This window comes from Pristis pectinata, chromosome 2 (assembly GCF_009764475.1).
Source record: "Pristis pectinata isolate sPriPec2 chromosome 2, sPriPec2.1.pri, whole genome shotgun sequence".
Taxonomy (NCBI): domain Eukaryota; kingdom Metazoa; phylum Chordata; class Chondrichthyes; order Rhinopristiformes; family Pristidae; genus Pristis; species Pristis pectinata.
The window spans coordinates 142,690,642-142,712,606 of NC_067406.1; the positions used below are offsets into that span (position 1 = coordinate 142,690,642).

The 21,965-nt window shown below is 51.6% G+C and overlaps 1 protein-coding gene across 1 annotated transcript in view; it reads left to right on the top strand.

Moving 5' to 3' along the window:
* The first annotated feature begins 2,873 nt into the window (after positions 1 to 2,873).
* Positions 2,874 to 21,965, top strand: part of grsf1 (G-rich RNA sequence binding factor 1) — a 31,507-nt gene continuing 12,415 nt past the window's right edge. Inside the window, exons 1-4 of the mRNA XM_052032395.1 lie at positions 2,874 to 3,138; positions 11,562 to 11,712; positions 16,070 to 16,225; positions 19,898 to 20,041. Coding sequence (XP_051888355.1) covers positions 2,950 to 3,138; positions 11,562 to 11,712; positions 16,070 to 16,225; positions 19,898 to 20,041 — 640 coding nt within the window. The 5' untranslated portion in view covers positions 2,874 to 2,949. The remainder of the gene's footprint in view (positions 3,139 to 11,561; positions 11,713 to 16,069; positions 16,226 to 19,897; positions 20,042 to 21,965) is intronic.

The window sequence follows — 21,965 nt, forward strand, 5'->3', positions numbered from 1 at the left end:
AGCCCAGCCCCAGCCCTGCCACATGTGGGTGACGGCGTGCAGCACGGCCGGATGAACCTTCCCACAACCGCCTGAAGCCCCAGCAATCTGCCAGCGGCCGCGCCTTCTGCAGTGCTCCGCCACCGCTTGGGCAGATGTTGACCGGCCTTTTGCAAATTGCAGCGTGCATTTTGAGGTTTTTTGTTCTCTTGTTGCGTTTAATGAAACCAAACAACCTTTAATTCAACATCAGAGATTGCATTTCTAAAGTGATGCACTGGGTTAACGGCTTTGTAAATGCAAAACAGAAACTGCTGGAGCAAGTCAGCGGGCCAGGCAGCATCTGTGGAGGGAGACGGGCAGTCGACATCGGGATCACCTTGAGATGGCTCCAGATCCCAGCATCTGCAGTCGCTTTGTGTTAAAACTTTTAATTCTCGACGTCTTGCCCATTTGCTTCACAGATAAAAGAGTTTGCATTTACAAATGGAGACACGGGAGATTGCGGGACGCTGGCATCCGCGCTCGTTGCTGGAGGAACTCAGCAAGTCGAGACCCTGCACAAAACCAGCTGGACTGTCCATTCCCCACCCAACCCCGACCCCCACCCACGGTTCCTCCAGCAGTTTGTTTCTGTTTTGCATTTGCAAAGCCGTTAACCCAGTGCATTACTTTAGATGCAAAATGTTTCACCGCCGGCTACAGATGTTGGGAGAGGGGGCGCTTGGTCAACTAGCTGTGGTTTGAACAGCAGCTCATGGTCTTTAGGCTGCACCCAGGGAGGCAGAATTCCAGCACTGGTGGCAGCGGAGCCTGAGGGCTCGCCGGCGCCCTCCGACTCAGGAGCGGCTGCAAACGCTGCGCTGTGCATTGAGCTGCCTCCCAGGTTTGTTGCTGGAAGCCTGGAGTCTGCGGAATCCGCAGGAGGACGTGAACACTGGAACGCGGCTGTCAGTCCGCCGTCCCTCCACCTCCCCCCCTGCAGGCGGCGCTGCCCGTGGAGGTCCGCCCACCCTCCACCTCCCCCGCTGCAGGCGGCGCTGTGCGCGGAGGTCCGCCCTCCCTCCACCTCCCCCCCTGCAGGCGGCGCTGTGCGCGGAGGTCCGCCCACCCTCCACCTCCCCTCCTGCAGGCGGCGCTGTGCTCGGAGGTCCGCCGTCCCTCCACCTCCCCCCCCTGCAGGCGGCGCTGTGCGCGGAGGTCCGCCGTCCCTCCACCTCCCCCCCTGCAGGCGGCGCTGTGCGCGGAGGGCCGCCCTCCCTCCACCTCCCCCCCTGCAGGCGGCGCTGCCCGTGGAGGTCCGCCGTCCCTCCACCTCCCCCCCTGCAGGCGGCGCTGTGCGCGGAGGGCCGCCCACCCTCCACCTCCCCCGGCTGCAGGCGGCGCTGTGCGCGGAGGTCCGCCGTCCCTCCACCCCCCCCCCTGCAGGCGGCGCTGTGCGCGGAGGGCCGCCCACCCTCCACCTCCCCCGGCTGCAGGCGGCGCTGTGCTCGGAGGTCCGCCCTCCCTCCACCTCCCCCCCTGCAGGCGGCGCTGTGCGTGGAGGTCCGCCCTCCCTCCACCTCCCCCCCTGCAGGCGGCGCTGTGCGCGGAGGTCCGCCCACCCTCCACCTCCCCTCCTGCAGGCGGCGCTGTGCGCGGAGGTCCGCCGTCCCTCCACCTCCCCCCCTGCAGGCGGCGCTGTGCGCGGAGGTCCGCCGTCCCTCCACCTCCCCCCCTGCAGGCGGCGCTGTGCGCGGAGGGCCGCCCACCCTCCACCTCCCCCACTGCAGGCGGCGCTGTGCGCGGAGGTCCGCCCTCCCTCCACCTCCCCTCCTGCAGGCGGCGCTGTGCTCGGAGGTCCGCCCACCCTCCACCTCCCCCCCTGCAGGCGGCGCAGTGCGCGGAGGTCCGCCGTCCCTCCACCTCCCCCCCTGCAGGCGGCGCTGTGCGCGGAGGTCCGCCGTCCCTCCACCTCCCCCCCTGCAGGCGGCGCTGTGCGCGGAGGTCCGTATCGCGGTACATGTAACAATAATACAGGAAGGGTCCGGTTGGAAAGCGGGCGGTATCTGGGGTGCGGGGCAAGGTGACAGCCGACTTGCAGATACTGTTGGTCGGTCAGTGATGAATTTGCAGTGATGTGGTTATTGGCCACTGGGATTTGATGAGATGATAAAACTCCTTCCAGTGTTTGAAAGACGCTGGATGCCTTTATAGGTAGAGATGCTCTCTCCTTTTCTTCAACCCGGGCTTCACGGAGTGATGTCTGAAACTGGCCGCCCTCTTTTGCCTGTGCTGAGGCCTCGGTTTCTGTGAACTTCCCAGTCCCGTGTTGCAGCCAATAAACATCTTTGCCCAGGTGTCCATGCGACCTACCTCCAGGGGTATCAGTTCAAGCTCGCCGGTGCTAGTCCAGCTGCTCTTTAAAGGTGGCAGGTTGAGTTGAGAAACTGGTCAAAAAAAGTACATAGGTTTCTGAGGGGCAAGTATATGGATTGATGTCCAGAGGAGGTGGTGGAGGCGGGTACATTTGGACAGGTGCATGGAATATGAAAGGTTTGGAGGGATCTGGACTACATGCAGGCGAATGGGACTGGCTCAGGTAGACACGGTCAGCACGGACGAGTTGGGCTGAACAACTACGACTATAAACGCACAGCTGACGCTGCAAGTAGGCGGCGCTCTGCTGCCGTTGTGCCTCCCGCACTGCAGGGGGCGCTGTGGCCAGGGGTCCGCCGCCCCCTCCCGGGCTGCAGGGGGCGCTGTCCCCGGAGGTCCGCCGCCCCGCCCGGGCTGGAGGGGGCGCTGCCCCCGGAGGTCCGCCGCCCCTCCCGGGCTGCAGGGGGCGCTGTCCCCGGAGGTCCGCTGCCCCTCCCGGGCTGCAGGGGGCGCTGCCCCCGGAGGTCCGCCGCCGCAGTGCCGGGCCGGCGGCCGTGAGGGAGGGAGGGAGGAGTGGGCGGGGGGCTCCTGGCGGCGAGCGATCCGGTCTCCATGGCCGTCAGCTGCAGGCTCGGCGCCTTCCTCAACCTTCGTGCCGTGTCGCGGGCTTACGGTCACTCGGTGGCCGGGCGCCTCAGGCCCTGCCCGCCGCCGCCGTCGCGGAGGGAGCCGCAGGCCCGGGGCTGGGCCGCGGGCTGGAGTAGAGCGAGCGCCGGGCCGCAGCGCCCGTACTCGCAGCAGGTGAGGCGGAGCCGGGCGGGGCGGTCACACCCCCCCCCCCCCCCCCGCCGGGGCCGTGGGCTGGGCCGAGGGCGGCGAGAGGACCGGGGGTGGGGGGGGCGGGAGGACCGGGGGTGGGGGGGGCGGGCGGGAGGACCGGGGGTGGGGCGGGAGGACCGGTGGGACGGGGAGGGTGGGGGGGGCGGGAGGACCGGGGGTGGGGGGGGCGGGAGGACGGGGAGGGGGGGGCGGGAGGACCGGGGGGGGGGACGGGGAGGGGGGGCGGGCGGGAGGACCGGGGGTGGGGGGGGCGGGAGGACGGGGAGGGGGGGGCGGGAGGATGGGGGGCTGCAGACACTGGGATCTGCTGCAGGGTGTCCGCGGGTCGGGCAGCGTCTGTGGGGGAAGGAGCTGTCACTGGTGTTGGTTTATTATTGTCAGTTGTACCAAGGTGCAGTGAAGAACTTCTCGTACACACCGATCGTACAGGTCAATTCATTACAGTGCAGTTACATTGGGTCAGTACAGGGTGCAATGATGTAGTACAGGTAAAAACAATAACGGAATGCAGAGTGATAAGAGGCATAGATCGAGTGGACAGTCAGAGACTTTTTCCCAGGGCGACAACGGCTAACACAAGGGGGCATAATTTTAAGGTGTTGGAGGAAGGTATAAGGGGGATGTCAGGGGTAAGTTTTTTTACACAGAGAGTGGTGGGTGTGTGGAACGCACTGCCGGCAGAGGTTGTGGGGGCAGATGTATTAGGGACTCTTAGACACATGAATGATAGAGAAATGGGGGGCTATGTGGGAGGGAAGGGTCAGATAGATCTTAGAGCAGGATAACATGTTGGCACAACGTTGTGGGCCGAAGGGCCTGGACTGTGCTGTAGTGTTCGATGTTCAGAATAAGGTGTTACAGTTACAGAGAAAGTGCAAGTGCAGGCAGACAGTAAGGTGCAAGGTCATAACGAAGTAGATTGTGAGGTCAGGAGTCCATCTTTATCATACAAGAGGTCCGCTCAATGGTCTTATAACAGCGGGATAGAAGCTGTCCTTGAGCCTGGTGGTACGTGCTTTCAAGCTTTTGTATTTTCTGCCTGATGGGAGGGGGGAGAAGAGAGAATGACTGAGGCGGGAGGAGCCCTTGATTATGTTGGCTGCTTTCCCAAGGCAGCATGAATTATAGACAGTCCTTGGAGGGGAGGCTGGTTTTTGTCATGGACTGAGCTGTGTCCACAACTCTTTTCAATTTCTTGCCATCTTGGGCAAAGCAGTTGTATCCAGATTGTCGACATTTCGGGTAGAAACCCTGCATCAGAACTGAGAGTAGAGGGAGGAGATGGGATAAAGAGGTGAGATGGACTGGTAGGTGATAAGTGGATTGAGCCTTGGGGAGCACATTCACCGAGCAGTAGGATAAAAATGTGGGCAAATTGGACTAACTTAGATGGGCACCTTTGTCAGCATGGATGAGTTGGGCCGAAGGGCCTTTTTCTGTGCTGTATAGCTGTATGACTCTACAACAGGGAGGGGGACTCAGAGAGAGGAGAACTTCTTCAAAGTGGACAGGCCTTGAAGAGAATTCACAGTGGTGTAGTGAAATGGAGACACAAGAGACTGCAGGTACTGGAATGTAGAGTAAAAAAGCAGCCCGCTGGAGGAACTCAGTGGGTTGAGCAGAATCTGTGGAGACTGATGCAGGGGTTTGACCCGAAACATCAACAATTCCTCCTCCCCCCAGATGCTGCTCGACACGCTGCGTTCCTCCAGCAGATTGTTCATGGCTTCACAAGGATGTTACCAGGACTGAAGGGCCTGAGTTATAAGGAGAGGCTGGATAGTCTGGGGCTGTTTTCCCTGGAGTAAAGGAGGCTGAGGGGTGACATTTATAGAGCTTCATCAAATCCTGAGGGGCGTAGCTGGAATAGATAATTACAGTCTTTTTCCCAGGGTAGGAAAGTCTAAAACTAGGGCAGTACAGTAGTGTAGCGGTTAGCGTGACGCTATTACAGCGCCAGCAATCGGGGTCCTATTCCCATCACTGTCTGTAAGGAGCTTGTACATTCTCCCCGTGTCTGCGTGGGTTTTCTCCGGGTGCTCCGGTTTCCTCCCACATTCTAAAGACGTAGGGGTAGGTTAACATGGGTGTAATTGGGCAGTGCGGACTCGTTGTGCCGGAAGGGCCTGTTACCGTGCTGTATAAATGAAGTTTTAAAGAAGAGTTTTTAGAGGGCATAGGTTTAAGGTGAGAGGGAAAAGATTTAAGAGAGGCCTCGGGCAACTTTTTCCACACAGAGGGTGGTGGGTGTGTGGAACGAGCTGCTAGAGGAAGTGGTAGAGGTGGTACAGTTACAACATTTGAATGACACTTGGACAGGTCCATGGACAGGAACGGTTTAGAGGGACATGGGCCAAATGCAGCCAAATGGGACTAGCTTAGATAAGTAGCTTGGTCGGCATGGACGAGTTGGGCCAAAGGCCCTGTTTCCCTGCTGTAGAACTATGACTCATGGAAGCAGGCCCTGTTTCAATCCCAACCTGTACACTCAGCCTTGTTTTCTCCCCACTTCTGTTCTTCACAAAGTACATCTTGTTCAATGTCGTCACCCCTTGAAGTGTTGTCCCACCATGCCACCCCTCCCGCACTCCATCCACTCCACGAGGACTTCTAACCTGCCTCTTTGTCCAAGCTTTCAGTCACCAGTCCTTGTGGCTCAATACTTACTTCTGAACTCGCCCTTCCGGCTGCCTCCATCCTGGAGCATTTGTTGTGCGTGCTCTTCCACTGATACCCGGTCAGTGATTGCCTGCCACATCATCAGCTGACCCTTTCAGCTACCACATCCAATTTGCTTTGTGTGGAACATGAAGATTGCAGATGAAGTGGAGAGATCAAACAATGTATTGATGAAACTATTTCACATGCCCCATATCAAAGGTCTCGAACTGAAATATTGACTGTCCATTTCCCTCCATAGTTGCTCCTGACCTGCTGAGTTCCTCCAGCCATTTGTGTGTTGCTCTATTTCACATGCTGTTCAATTGCAATCTTTTGTTTTGGTCTTGTAGAGGAAGCCTCTCTCCTGCAACATTCCTTTAGAAACTTCCCATTCTCTTTGATCCCGAAACAGGCTTCACACTCAATGTGTGCACCATCTCCATCACTGCCACCTGTGTTCTGTTGCCATCCTCTGCTCTACCTGACCCCCACTGCTGCCCCAGTACTTCATGTCCACCATGAAGCTGAATATCTGCATAGACTGTTCCTCTGCTGTCCATCCTTCCCAATATCTGCTCCCTAAAGTCAACGGCCTTCAGTGATGCACTCTGTTTCCCAACAGACTGAATTTAAAACCATCTGCAAATCTCCGTCCCACACTCTAATCCTGCCCACTATTGCTAGCCATCGCCTTCCGCTTGGTAATTTTACATGAAATGTATTCATTGCAGAGCTGTTTGTTGTAATTTCAGTTCTGTCTTAATCGGGCTGTTAAAACACGACCGCTGAGCCATGTGCATTTGAGAGCTGAATGAAATGGTGAAGGTTTGACTCGTCCATATTCAGTAGGGGGCAGTGTTTTGCTGAAATCGGTGACGTTCACATTTATGTCACACCCTCAGATTGTGTGAATGACCAAGGAGCTGAGGGCATGGGCACTGTGAAGCAGCAGTAGAAAGGGGGGAACGTGTGTGTGAAGCAGTCCACTCCCTGATGCCGCAACATACAGTCAACATTCAGCCATGAGCGGGTAGGGGCAGATAACACATCACAGATGTCTGAGGCCACAGCAGGATATGGATCAGTTGGAAAGTTGGGCAGAGCGTTGGCCAATGGAATTTAATCCTAAAATGTGCGAGGTGATGTATTTTGGAAAGTCCAATAGAGGTAGAACATATACAGTAAATGGTAGGGCACCAAGGAATGTTGGTGGACAGAGGGATCTTGGGATCCAAGTCCACAGCTCCCTGAAAGTGGCAACGCTTGCCTTCATAGTTTGGGGCATCAGATATAGAAGTTGGGATTTCATGTTGCAACTTTGCCAAAACACTGGTTAGACCACACTTGGAGCACTGTGCGCGGTTCTGGTCACCACACTGTAGGAAGGATGTGGTTGTGCTTGGAGAGGGTGCAGAGGAGAGTCACCAGGATGTTGCTGGATTGGAGGACTTCAGTCATAGGGAGACATTGGATAGGAATGGCTTGTTTGCCCTGGAGCATTGCAGGCTGAGGGGTGACCTGATACAGGTGTATAAGATTATGGGAGGCACAGATAGGGTAGATGGCCAAAATCTTTTCCCGTGGTAGGGGTGTCAAAAACAAGAGGGCATAGGTTTAAGGTGAGAGGAAGGAGATTTAAAGGGGATCTGAGGGGTAAGTTTTATTACACAGAGAGTGGGTGATATCTGGAACTCACTGCCAGAGGAGGTGGTGGAGTCAGATACAATCAATATATTTAAGAGACATTTAGACACTTAAGTGAGCAAATGGGATCAGTGTAGATAGACAAAAAGGTCAGCATGGATGTGGTGGGCCGAAGGGCCTGTTTCTGTGCTGCACAGCTCTGTGACCCTCCACCGACAAAGTCTGACCCTTGATTCTCAATGGCATTAACATCGCGCAGTCCCCACTATCGATATCCTGTGTTGGGGGGGGGGGGGGGGGGGGGGTCACCATTGACCAGAGGCTTGATTGGACTGCATGCGCGTGTGTGTGAACTCACACATGCACACACGCACGCACACTCTCTGCCCTCCTCCCCCTCTCTGCCCCCCCCTCTCTCTCTCTCTCTCTCTCTTGCATAGGTCAGAGGCTGGGACCCTGCAGTGAGTGACTCACCTCCTGACACCGAAAAACCTGTCCACTGACCACAAGGAATGGGTCAGCAAAGTGATAGAACCCTCTCCACTTGCCTGGATGAGTGCATCTCCAACAAAAAAGTTCAGCATGAGTCAAGAAAAGCAGCCCCCTTGATTGGTACCACACCCCCACAGTAAACGTTCATTCCCTCCACCTCTACCCCACAGAGGCTGCACAACAGAATGGGCTACCGTAGCTCGCTGGGTCACTCCAACAGGGCCTCCCAGATTTTCAACCTTTCCTACAAAGAGCAGGGCAGCACGGGAACAGGAACACCATCACCCGCAGATTCCCCTCCAAGTCATACACCGTCCTGACCGAGAAATACATCACTTGTTCTTTGTTATCACTGGGTCTAAATCATGGAGCTTCCTTCTCAATAGTACTTTGGGATCATCTTCACGACAGGGACTGCAGAGGCTTAAGGAGCTGGTTCACCACCACGTTCTGGGGGCAATTAGGGATGAACAATTCTGAGAGCCTAGTGACATGGTGTCATTACAACAACCTTTCCCTCAATGTCAGCAAAACAAAAGAGCACATGCTTCTGTTTACACCAACGGTGCTGAGGTCGAGAGGGCTGAGAGCTTCAAGTTCCTAGAAGTGAATATCACCCATAACCTGTCCTGGTCCAACCACATAGATGCCACAGCCAAGAAAGCTCACCAGCGCCTCTACTTCCTCAGGAGGCTAAAGAAATTTGGCATGTCCCCTTTGACCCTCACCAACTTTTATCAATGCGCCATAGAAAGCATCCTGTCTGGATGCATCACGGCTTGGTACGGCAACTGCTCTGCCCAGGACCACAAGAGACTGCAGAAAGTTGTGGACACAGCTCAGCACATCACGGAAACCAGCCTCCCCTCCATGGACTCTGTCTACACTTCTCACTGCCTTGGTAAAGCAACCAGCATATTCAAAGACCCACAACCTAGGACTGCCCACTTCTATCTCCTCCCCAAAATCCACAAGATGGACTGTCCTGGCAGACCTATTGTCTCCGCGTGCTCTTGCCCCAAGGAGCTCGAAGCCTCGTACCTGGATACTATCCTGTCCCCCCAATCCAATCCCTTCCCACCTACGTCTGTGACACATCACATGCTCTCCAACTCTTCCACAGCTTTGAGTTTTCCGGCACACACAACCTCATCTTCACCATGGGTGTCCAGTCCCTATATACCTCCATTCCCCATCACGGCCTCGCCACCCTCCGCTTCTTGACTAGAGACAGAACCAGTCCCCTTCCACTAACACTCTCCTCCGCCTGGCTGAACTTGTCCTCACCCTAAACCACTTTCAATTCCTCTCACTTTCCACAGACCAAGGGTGTAGCTATGGGCACTCGCATGGGCCCCAGCTATGCCTGCGTCTTTGTTGGCTACGTTGAACAGTCTCTGTTCCAAGCCCACTCCAGCCCCATTCCTCAACTCTTTCTACGCTATATCAACGATTGTATTGGTGCCACCTGCATTGTATCCCTGCAGAACTTGACAGTTTCATAAATTTCGCCACAAATTTTCACCCCGCTCTCCAATTTGCTTTGGGCTATCTCTGACACCCCTCTCTCCTTCCTCGATCTTTCCATCTCAGGAGATTCCTTATCCACTGACATCTTCTACAAGCCCACTTACAGCTCCTCCCACCCTGTCTCTTGCAAGGACACAATCCCTTTTTCTCAATTTCTCCACCTCATCTGCTCCCATGATGAGGCTTTCCACTCCAGGACATCCGAGATGCCCAACTTTTCTAACCGTGGCTTCCTCCCGACTGTGGTTGAGAGAGCTCGCACCCATATCTCTGCCATTTCCTGCACCTCTGCTCTCACCCCCACCCCTCCCAGACCCAACAGGGATAGGGTCCCCCTTGTCCTCACAGTTCATCCTACCAGACTATGTATCCAGCACATCTTTCTCTGCCTCTTCCACCATCTCCAATGGGACCCCACAACCAAGCATATTTTCCCCTCCCCACCCCTTTCTGAGGGACCGCTCTCTCCGCAACTCCCTAGTTCACTCCTTACACCCCCCCCCCCCCCACCCACCCATCCCACTCCCATGCCGGGAACTTTCCACTGCCCATGCCATAGGTGTAACACCTGCCCCTAGACCACCTCCATCCAGGGACCCAAACAGTCCTTTCAGATGAGACAGAGATTCACCTGCATCTCCCTTAATGTCATCTACTGCATTCGGTGCTCCAAGTGTGGCCTCCTCTACATCAGTGAGACCAAACGCAGACTAGGTGACCATTTCGCAGAACACCTGCGCTCTGTCCGTAACCGCAATCTGCATTTCCCCGTTGCCAGTCACTTCAACAGATATGCCAGTCCTCGGCCTCCTCCACTGCCAGGAGAATTCCAAGCACAAACTGGAGGAACAGCACCTCATTTTCCGTCTTGGAACCTTGCAGCCTGACGGCATGAACATTGAATTCTCCCACTTTAAGTAATCCCACCCCCCTTCCCCACCCCCAACCATGCCTCTTCTTTTCTTCCCTTTTCTAGCCTATCTGTTTTATCCAGCTCCCCTTTTTTTCTCTCCTTACCTGTGCCCCTGCCCCGGTGGATCTGCTCTCCTCCCCCGCACCTGCCTATCACTATCTCTTACCTGCATCTACCTATCACCACCCTGTGCCCACCCCGCCTCCCCTCTTTTGTCCACCTATCACTGCTCTGCTTTTCCCTCCTATATGTTGGGCTTCCCCTTTTCCTACCTTCAGTCCTGAAGGAGGGTCCTGACCCGAAACGTTGACTGCCTGCTTTTCTCCACGGATGCTGCCTCCTGCTGAGTTCCTCCAGCATCATTGTGTTTTTAATTTAATTTTAATTTTTAATTTAATTTTATTTACAGTGTGGTAACAGGCCCTTCTGGCCCAAAGAGTCCACACCACCCATTTTAAACCCAAATTAACCTACCCGTACGTCTTTGGAATGTGGGAGGAAACCGGAGCACCCGGAGGAAACCCAAGCAGACACGGGAGAACGTACAAACTCCTTACAGACAGCGACGGGAATCGAACCCCGATCGCTGGTGCTGTAATAGCGTCGTGCTAACCGCTATGCCTACCCCAGACATTGTCTCCTTCCCCCTCCCCATCAGGCAGAAGATACAAAAGCCTGAAAGCACATACCACTAGGCTCAAGGACAGCTTCTATCCCACTGTTATAAGACTATTGAATGATCCCCTAGTACAGTAAGATGGACTCACAATTTACCTTGTTATGGCCTTGAACCTTATTGTCTGCCTGCACTGCACTTCCTCTGCAACACTTTATTCTGCATTCTGTTATTGTTTTCCCTTGTGCGATCTCAATGCACTGATGTGATGAAATGATCTGTATGGATAGCAAGCAAAACAAAGTTTTTCACTGTACCTTGGTACATGTAACATAATAAACCAATTTACAATGTATGTTGACCTTGCCAGTCGTGCCCATACACTGAAAAATATAAAAAATGGTCCTAAATGGAAGGAATCTGAGTGGTGGTGTGGTAATACATTCCCACTTTGATGAGTTGACCTTTTGCTGTGTGGATGGCAGTTATTCGCAGTCTCTCAGTCATTCACTTTTTCACGTCACACAGGAGTCGCGCCAGCCTTTCCAAGAGGAGGCGTATCCCCCACTTCCTGACTATGAGCCCCCTCTGTTAGAAATGGAGCAAAATGTGTTTGTAGTGAAGGCTCGTGGTTTGCCCTGGTCTTGCTCTGTGGAAGATGTGCTGGACTTTTTCTCAGGTAGGGAATTTACTAAAATCTAGACATGCGTTTGGTTCACCTTTTTTCTCTCTGACAGCTGGCTTATAAAGGGAAGTGTTGTTGAAATGTCTCGCGTGAGAATGCTTTGCTGACAAGTGTAAGTGCAGATACCGGTGTGCAGACTGACCTGGAGCCAGTGTTTACCCCCCAATCAACATCACTGGGTGCTTGCTGTGTGCATATTGGCTGCAATGTTTCCTGTGTTACAGTGGTGACACCACACAGTGATAGCTGCTCTTCTCTGAATATATCCACTGAGTCATAGTCGTACAGTACAGAGGCCCTTCGGCCCAGCCTGTCCATGCTAACCACTGTACTTATCTATTTACCTTTCTTTGTGTGCCTTTGGGATTCAAGTGCTTGTCTAGAGGCCTAAATATTGTGACAGTACCGGCCTCCATTACTGCATCAGAAAGTGCTGATGATTCCAACCTCTTGTGTAGAGGGGGAAAAAAATCTGCTCTTCCTTGCTTCATGACTCTCTTCAATCTGTCCAAATACCATGTTTTGTGATTTGTTGTCGAGTTTTGCTGATATTAGTGCTATGAAGAACTTTTACTAGGCTATACCTGCTATAGAAATACAACCTCCAGTCAAAACAGTACAGTGTCCAGTTCTGTGTAGTGTACAGTGCGGCCTGCTCTACTCTGGGGAGACTAAACACACATTGGACAACTTTGCAGATCACCTTTATCTAGTCTGTGAGGATCACCCTGAGCCTGCAGTTGCCTTTCACTTTAATTCTCCATCCCATGCTGAGCCTCTGCCTTTGGTCTCCTGAATTAGTTGAACCAAGCTCCAGGAATAGCATCACATTTTCCATCTTGGTATACTGCAGCCTTTGGGACTCAGTCTAGCAATTTCAAATCAGCATTTGTGTCATTTTCTCTTTTAATTTTGGTTTTCAATCATCTGCAGCATCTTCCTTCAGTAACTTCAGATAACGATTCCACCTCCTCCAGACAGGTCCTTTGGCTCAGAATTTCCTGCCACCAGTCTGGTTACTCTCAGAGTCCAGGCCCAGCTTGTGTGGATTCCCCGGTGACAGCTTCCTTGCTGAAGCCATCCCAGTTGTAATGCTGTCCGTAAACACGTCACAACAAGTTCTGCCCATACCTGAGATTAATATTTAACAGCAAGCTAAAACACTTAAAAACTTGAGTAAATTCAGTTAATTTGAAGTAAAACTTACCTAGTGTTCAGCCAGGTTCCTCCTTCAGAGATGTTCTTCTTGGGTGAAGATCCATGTTAACCAGATGTGAGTTCAGGAGGTAGATGGCCCAGCTCGCTGCTGGGAAGTCACTGGAAGCACGTGCCGTACAACTAGTCAGTGTGAGGGATGCAGTGGCGTCGTTCAGTCAGTACGTCATCTGTCAGGGTTCTGAAGTGCCAGCACTTCTCATGAAAACACAGTTCATTTTTGCCCTTATTTTATGTTTTATTCATGTTTTTTCTTGTGAACGTTGTGTCTCTGATGCTCTGTGCCTGTGATGCTGCTGCAATAAGTTTTTCATTGCATCTGTGCACACATGGACTTGTGCGTCTGACAATAAACTCAACATGACTTTGCTTTGCCCCACTCTCCCTTCTGCCATTTAGTCTCTCTTGTCCGGCAGCCCATCATAGTCCTCGCCATTTGCTTTCTTCAACTCCCTTTGCCCGAATCTTAAAACCTATTTATCTGTAACTTTTCCTAGTCCTGATGAAAGGTTGTTGACTGGAAACGATAACTTTCTTTCCCCACAGATACTGCCTGACCTGCTGAATATTTGAGCTTTTGCTGTTTCTGTTTTCTATAAATGTAAGTCATTTAATGGACACAGAAGGTGAAGTCTGGCATTTGGCCCTATAGGGCACTCGTACCCTGGTACAAGGACTCTGCCCCCTTTACACATCCCCAGATCAGCTTCAGGGAGAGCAGAAACTTCAACACTCCAGCTGTGTACTTCTATTTCATAGCAGAACTTGTTCTGCATTTGCAGTAAGTGCACAGCCCAGTGTTGAGAGACTCCTTGTCTCCCATTGTTATTTGCCATCCATAAGACTACAGGTGTCTCAAGGCAGACAGCACTGGGGTCCTCACTGAGAACTGGGGTTGGCACCTCTCCAACCAGTGAGATCCAAGGGTGGAGAAGGGAAAGGTGAATATGGTACTGACGGGGTTGGGCTCTGGAGGAGATTACAGTGATCAGGATGGGGCAGAACCATGGAAACATTCAAAATTGAGGCATTTAACTTAACATGAGTATGAGATGAGTTATGGATGAGTTCGGCTTTATAGAGGGCGTAGACTGGGTCAACCAAGAGCGAGTGGAATGGTCTGATTTGAAGGTAACAAAAGTATGGGCCAGGTTTCAGCTACAGGAGAGCCGAGGTGAGGCAGAGGTGTTATTAGTGGAAATAGACATAGTAACAGGGAGGATATGTGGTCTGAAGCCCAGCACAGAGTCAGGTGGGACATGGAGATGGTGAATGGTTTGGTCCAGCCTCTGACAGTGGTCAAGAAGCTGGGAGTAGAGCTGTAGCTTTGGATCAGAGCAGCACTTACCACAATACCCACCAGAGACTTCCCCCCCAAATGTGGTTGAGAGAACGTCTTTCCTAACTGGGGCTTTCCCCCGACACTGGTCGAGAGAGCTCGCACCCGTATCTCTGCCATTCCTGCACTTCCACTCTCACCCCTCCCAGACCCAACAGAGATAGGGTCCCCCTTGTCCTCACATTTCATCCCACCAGCCTACGTATCCAACACATTATTCTCCGCCATCTCCAACGGGACCCCACCACCAAGCACATCTTGCCCTCCCCACACCTTTCTGCCTTTCACAGGGACCGCTCTCTCCGCAACTCCCTAGTTCATTCCTCCCACCCATCCCGTTCCCACCCCGGGAACTTTCCACTGCCCCTGCCATAGGTGCAACACCTGCCCCTACACCACCTCCATCCAGGGACCCAAACAGTCCTTTCAGGTGAGATAGAGATTCACCTGCACAATATCATCTACTGTATTCAATGCTCCAAGTGTGGCCTCCTCTACGTTGGTGAGACCAAATGCAGACTAGGTGACTGTTTCACAGAACACCTGCACTCTGTCCGTAACCGCGATCTGCATCTCACCGTTGCCGGTCACTTCAACTCCCCCTCCCACACTATCACTAATCTGTCAGTCCTCGGCCTCCTCCACTGCCGGGAGAAATCCAGGTGCAAACTGGAGGAACAGCACCTCATTTTCCATCTTGGAACCTTGCAGCCTAACGGCATGAACATTGAATTCTCCCACTTTAGCTAATCCCCACACTCCCCCACCATGCTTCTTCCCTTTCCTAGCCTCTTTGTTTTTTTACCATCTTCTTTCCTCTCCTTACCTTTGACCCATCCCCCGGTGGATCTGCTCTCCCCTCCTCCCCCACACCTGCCTATCACTATCTCTTACCTGCATCTACCTATCACCACCTTGTACCCACCCCGCCTCCCCTCTTTTGTCCACCTATCACTGCTCTGCTTTTCCCTCCTATATATCGGGCTTCCCCTTTCCCTATCTTCAGTCCTGAAGAAGGGTCCTGACCTGAAATGTTGACCGCCTGCTTTTCTCCACGGATGCTGCCTGGCCTGCTGAGTTCCTCCAGCATCATCGTGTTTTTCATACCGACCAGAGAGCTTAATTAATACACAGCTCAAACACGTGCAACCAGTGTGAACTGAGGTTGTGCTCTCCACACCAAATCTGTCTCAGCTGCAGCTGAAGTAAATTACACAGATCTAGGGTGGGAGGTGGAGAACCTTTCCAAGGTCTTTCTCAAAGGCTGCACCGAGCTTCTGTTTGCTTCATTCTGTCATGTGTGACATACCAAACAAACAAGTGTGAAAAAGACTGAAAACATTGTGGAACGAGTCTGGTAATTTATAAAAGGTTCATAAGGGATTCATGAGCAGAATTGAATTGTCAGGACAGAAACAAGCTGTTCAACCAACTGATCCATGCTGTAGTTATTGCTGCAGCTGAACTTCATCTCACCTCATCAGCACATCAACATCAGATCCCTTTAGCCAACCATTGTGTTCTCGTGAAAGGTCATTGATCTGATGAATCACACCCTGTCCTGTCCACTGACGACTCCTGACCCACTGTGTATTTCCAGAATTTTCTGTCTTTAATGTATTTTGTGTGTCTGTGAGGGAGGGGGTGGTTGTGTGTGTGTGTGAGCGCAGGTGTGAGTAGATTCCGATTTGCCCAGGGACGACTTGTGTAGATCTCTGGACTTTCCTGTGCCAGACCTGTGCTGGCAGCTGGCGTGTGGGCATGGTGTTATTTACACTGGCCTGTTCCTTGTCTCAGATTGTGGTGTGGTGAACGGTGTCGGAGGCGTGCACTTCCTGTGTAACAGAGCTGGCAAGCCAAGCGGAGAAGCGATTATTGAACTCCAGTCTGCGGAGGATGTTCGGAAGGCTCTGGAGAAGCACAGAAAGTACCTGGGGCAGCGTTACATTGAAGGCAAGTTGAAACAACTCAAGAACCCTGCATCCTGAGAGCCACCTTGAGGGCCTGTGTAGAATGATTCACCGTGCAGGGAGGCTGTTCCACGTGTGCCTGTACTGGGTTTATGAAAGGTTTCTCCAAAGCGTCTCACTTCCCTGCTCTCCTTAGAACCCTGCAAGTTTTACCTTCTCAAGTGTTTATCTGGCTCCTTGTTGAAAGTTGCTGTTGAACCTGCTTCCGGTTCCAAATCACAATCAGGTTTATTATCACTGACATGTGACGTGAAATTTGCTGTTTTGCGGCACAGTACAGTGCAAGATGTAAAAATCTATAAATTACTAAAAAATGAATTTTGCAGAAAAAAGGAATAATGAGGGAGTGTTCATGGGTTCATGGACCACTCAGAAATCTGATGGCGGAGGGGAAGAAGCTGTTCCTGAATCGTTGAGTGTGGGTCTTCAGGCTCCTGTACCTCCTCCCTGATGGTAGTAACGAGAAGAGGGCATGTCTTGGGTGGTGACGGTCCTTAGTGATGGATGCCGCCGCCGTCTTGAGGCACTGCCTCTTGAAGATGTCCTCGATGGTGAGGATCATACAGTGTTCCCCTCGTATCCCATCTGGTCCTTCGACAGTCACCTTCAATCTATGTCTCCAATTAGTGACATGGTCCTGACTGTGTGACTATAGTATCCTGTTATGTGCTACAGTTTAAAGCCTTTATATAGTTTGGAGAGTTTCCTCCCTGTTGCGGTCATTGTGTGGGATTGTAGTACATGCAGCAGGACATCTATAGGAACACTCTGTCAGCATTTGTTATTACAGTCCAGGGGAATTGGGCAACTGGCGTTCTGGTCCCTGGGATATGGGAGGGTGCTGGTGGACCTTCAAAACAGTGTCCTGGTTGCTCTTTAGGAGAGAGAAAGAGGAGATGCAGTGCTTGCATTTCTGACTTCTGCTTTATAACAAGACTATGTGACTATAATATCCTGTTATGTGGTGCATTTACCTGGGGTGTCAAGCTCAGTAAGAACCGCATGCAAAAGTTTTTTAAGCAACGAATACCCAGTGAGGCTGATAACTACAGGAAGACCTGATTTCTGTACTTCCACCTTAACTACTGCAGATTTTAGAGAAAGTGATTTTTGTTTTACTGGCGACGGTTAAGGGAAAACTATTGGAAGGTGAACAGAGGACGCCCCTGTTCATTTTGGATATGGAATCTTTCTCTTCCACCCCAGAGCTCAGTCGAGACTCTTTGTTTAATGTCCTCGTACTGTGTAGTTCTCCTCCAGTACTGTACTGGGACTGTCAGCCAGTCCAATGGTAGTGTTGGCAGCTACTGTGAAGTCACTGATTTCCAATATAAACATTGTTCTCCTTTCCCTTAGGTTGTGATTGGGTAAGGGAATCTTGCCTAGTGTGAATGCATCTGAGGTCCTATATAGAGGAAAGCTGTCATGGGCTTGCACTTACTGGCTGCGTTATAACAAATGGGAAATAAAAGTGGGGAGACAATGTGTGAAGGGGAAATGTTCCCCTTGGCAGAGGATGAGAAATCCTTTGTAAACCAGAGTTCAGCAATTCCATGACAAGGCGAGTTAGATAGTTGTTTGTTAAAGGAATATTGAAGTGGATGAAAGGCTAGTATCCCTGGGGCTTAGAGTAGGTGATACATCCAGTGATATGGGTGAGCAGAGAGTCGATGAGATGAATGGCCTGTTTGTTGTGTGTATTATTCCATGAATCTGAAAATGTCTGTGAAAAACCAAACTGTTTACTTCATAGCTGTATAAAGTCAGTGAACATGATATTTATGATGTTATGGTATTACATCGCTTAGAATGAGCCCAATGCATTGTCTGCATTTAAACAGTTGATCATTCATTGTTAAGTTGCTGACAACATTGGTGGTTTTATATTATTACGCAGTCCAGTGCTCCTAAAAGGCAGCAGCATTGAAAGATTACAATCACCAGGAAAGGGTGAACAAGTTGTGACTTTTTCTCTACAAGAGAGAAGGATGAGAGATGATCTATATGTCGTATTGTTAAAATTAAGATCAGTGTTTATTCATCTAGGCATTGCAAAGATTTATCCATGTAAGGTTAGATGGGGAAAGTTCAAAGGAGATGTGTGGGGCAAGTTTTTATTTTACACAGAGTGGTGGGTGTTCGGAATGCACTGATGGGCGGTGGTGGAGGCAGATATGATAGAGGTGTTTAAGAGCCTCTTAGATAGGCACATGAATGTGCAGAGAATGGAGGGAGATGGACCATGTGGTATTGGTTTATTATTGTCACTTGTACCGAGGTACAGTGAAAAACTTGTCTTACACACCGATAGTACAGGTCAATTCATTACACAGTGCAGTTACATTGAGTTAGTACAGGGTGCATTGATGTAGTACATGTAAAAACAATAACAGTACAGAGTAAAGTGTCACAGCTGCAGAGAAAGTGCAGTGCAATAAGGTGCAAGGTCACAACAAGGTAGATTTCATTGTATGAGGGAACCATTCAATAGTCTTATCACAGTGGGGTAGAAGCTGTCCTAAAGTCTGGTGGTACGTGCCCTCAGGCTCCTGTATGTTCTACCCAATGGAAGAGGAGAAAAGAGAGAATGTCCCGGGTGGGTGAGGTCTTTGATTATGCTGGCTGCTTCACCAAGACAACGAGAGGTAAAGACAAGAGTCCAAGGAGGGGAGGCTGGTTTCCATGATGCGCTGTGCTGTGTCCACAACTCTCAGCAGTTTCTTGCAGTCCTGGGCAGAGCAGTTGCCGTACCAAGCCGTGATACATCCAGATAGGATGCTTTCTATGGTGCATCGGTAAAAGTTGGTGAGAGTCAAAGGGGACAAACCAAATTTCTTTAGCCGCCTGAGGAAGCAGAGGTGCTGGTGAGCTTTCTTGGCCATGGCATCTAGGTGATTTGACCAGGACAGGCTGTTGGTGATGTTCACTCCCAGGAACTTGAACCTCTCAACCCTCTCGACCTCAGCACCATTGATGTGCACAGGTGCATGTACACCGCCCCCTTTCCTGAAGTCAATGACCAGCTCTTTTGTTTTGCTGACATTGAGGGAAAGGTTGTTGTCATGACACCATTCCACTAAGCTCTCTTATCTCCTTCCTGTACTCTGACTCATCACTGTTTGAGATACGGCCTACAACGGTGGTATCATCTGCAAACTTGTAGATGGAGTTAGAGCAGAATCTGGCCACACAGTCATGCGTGTATAGGGAGTAGAGTAGAGGGCTGAGGACACAGCCTTGTGGGGCACCAGTGTTGAAAATAATTGTGTCGGAGGTATTGCTGCCTATCGTCACTGATTGTGGTCTATTTGTTAGAAAGCAGGCAGAAGGGATTAGGTGTCAGCTTAATTAGTTTGGCACAACTTTTTGGGCATGTTCCTGTGCTGAACTGTTCTATGTTCTGTGTAGGGTAGTCCAGAACTAAGACCAAAATGCAAACTAGGCACTAATAAATGCAGTAACAGATTCAGGAGAAAGTTTGATACCCAGCAGTGAGACTGTGGAGAGTTCTCCCAGTGGTGATTAACAGAGTAGCATTTAGGCTTGAGAAAGGAACAAAAAGGTTTACTGATGGGGCAGGGTGAAGGTTGTGAGAAGGCTCGTGTGCAGAAGGGAAATGGTTAACTGACTCAGCTTTTTCTCTCAATTGCCTTAGTGTTTGAACTAAGCAACAGTGATGTGGACTTCCTTCTGAAGCGGCTCCACTCCAGTGATAAGGAGCTGACGGATGGCAGCATCGTGCGCCTGAGAGGCCTCCCGTTTAGCTGCACCACAGAAGATATCACTCATTTCTTTGCAGGTTTGTGGATACCCTGTATGCACTGTTGTCTCTCTGTTCCTTGGTTTAGAAACACTGGCGGATGTCCTGATCATGGCACAGCTCTTTCCTGGCCGGCCTCTGAACGGGCTCTCCAGTTTCTTTCCCTACAGCCTCACAAATTTTTCCACTTATTTCTATTCGATTGCCTTTTTAAAATTTCTATTGAAGCTCCTGTCACCCTTTCAGATGGTAAGTTCAACGTTAGAGTGGCTAACGTTTTTTTTCCATGGCGGAATAACTCTGAATGCTCCTCTTCCCACCGTGTCACGTGTAAGGACGCCATCCCTTCTCCTGGTTCCTCCACCTCCGCTGCATCTGTTCCCGGGATGAGGCTTTCCACTCCAGGACATCAGAGATGTCCTCCTTTTTCAGTAACCGGAGTTTCCCTTCCATCACCGTCAATGCTGCCCTTACCCGTATCTCCTCCACTTCCTGCACATCCGCCCTCACCCCCTCCCCCAACATAACAGGGACAGGGTTCCCCTTGTCCTCACCTACCACCCCACGAGCGTCCATATCCAACACATCATTCTCTGCAACCTCCGCCACCTCCAATGGCATCCTACCACCAGGTGCATCTTCCCCTCACCCCCTCTCCGCTTTCCAAAGGGACCGCGCTCTCCGCAGCTCCCTTGTCCACTCGTCCCTCCCCACTGATAACCACACCCCCCCCTCCCACCACCCCCACCCCCAGCACATGTCTGCAACTGCACCAAGTGCTACACCTGTCCCTACACCTCCTCCCTCACTGCCATGAGGGTGCCAGACAATCCTGTTAGGTGAGGCAGCACTTCCCCTGTGAGTCTGAGGGTGTCATTTATTGCATCCGGTGCGGCCTCCTGAGCGTCGGTGAGACCCGGTGCAGGTTGGGTGACCGCTTCGTCCACTGCAACAGCCAGGATCTCCCGGTGGCCACCCACTTCAATTCCACATCCCACTCCCATACTGACATGTCTATCCATGGCCTCCTCTACTGCCATGTTGGGGCCAGACACAGGTTGGAGGAACAACACCACATATTCTGCCTTGGGAGTTTCCAACTTGATGGTCTCAACATTGATTTCTCTAACTTCCGGTAACCCCTCCCACCCCCCCCACCCCTTTGTCTTGCCCCATTCCCGTAGCTCCCTTCTCCCGCCTTGATGACCTGCCCATCTCCTCCCCTCCCCTCCTCCATCCTTTACTGCATGGTCCACTGCCCTCTCCCACCGGATTCCTCCTCCCCCAGCCCTTTGCCTCTTCTACCCGTCACCTCTCAGTTTATTACCTTCTCCCCCACCCACCTACCTTCCCCCTCTCACCTAGACTCACCTATTTCCTCTGGAAAAACTTGAAAGACTTTGGGGATTGGTGGGAGCAGAGGAAAAGTGGTTACAGCTTTAAGTTGTAAAGTAAGGTGGGTTTTCCCTGTGAGGGGGAATGGAAGAAGTGGAAGGAAGACACAAGTTGCTATGGTTATTAATTATGGTTTTTTAAACAGTTTCACTGGCAGAGACGTTCTAATTGCCCCTCTGTACTTTCAACTGAATTGATGTTGCTGCTTATCCTGGGGAGCGGTTGTCTAGTTTTGGCATTGTGTTGTTGACAACCAGTTTCTAATTGCACTTCAGAAAAAGTGTGAAGCACCCACAAATGCTCCCTTCAACAAGGTCTGGCACAGTCTAAGTTTAACTCCAGAAATACACCTACAGGAACATGCCATTTTTAAGGTCTGTGCCGTGCACCTTGGTATACGTTGCTAACTGAGTTGAATTGGGTTGTGGGGTGTGATTCCACCAGGAGATGAAGTTCACTCTCATTCCCCCCTGCAACCAGCAGACAGGAGAGATCTTACAATCCTGAGTTGCCAAAGGAATGGAGGATGTTGTGATCTCTTTGGCAACAGCTGTTGTGTTGCACCACC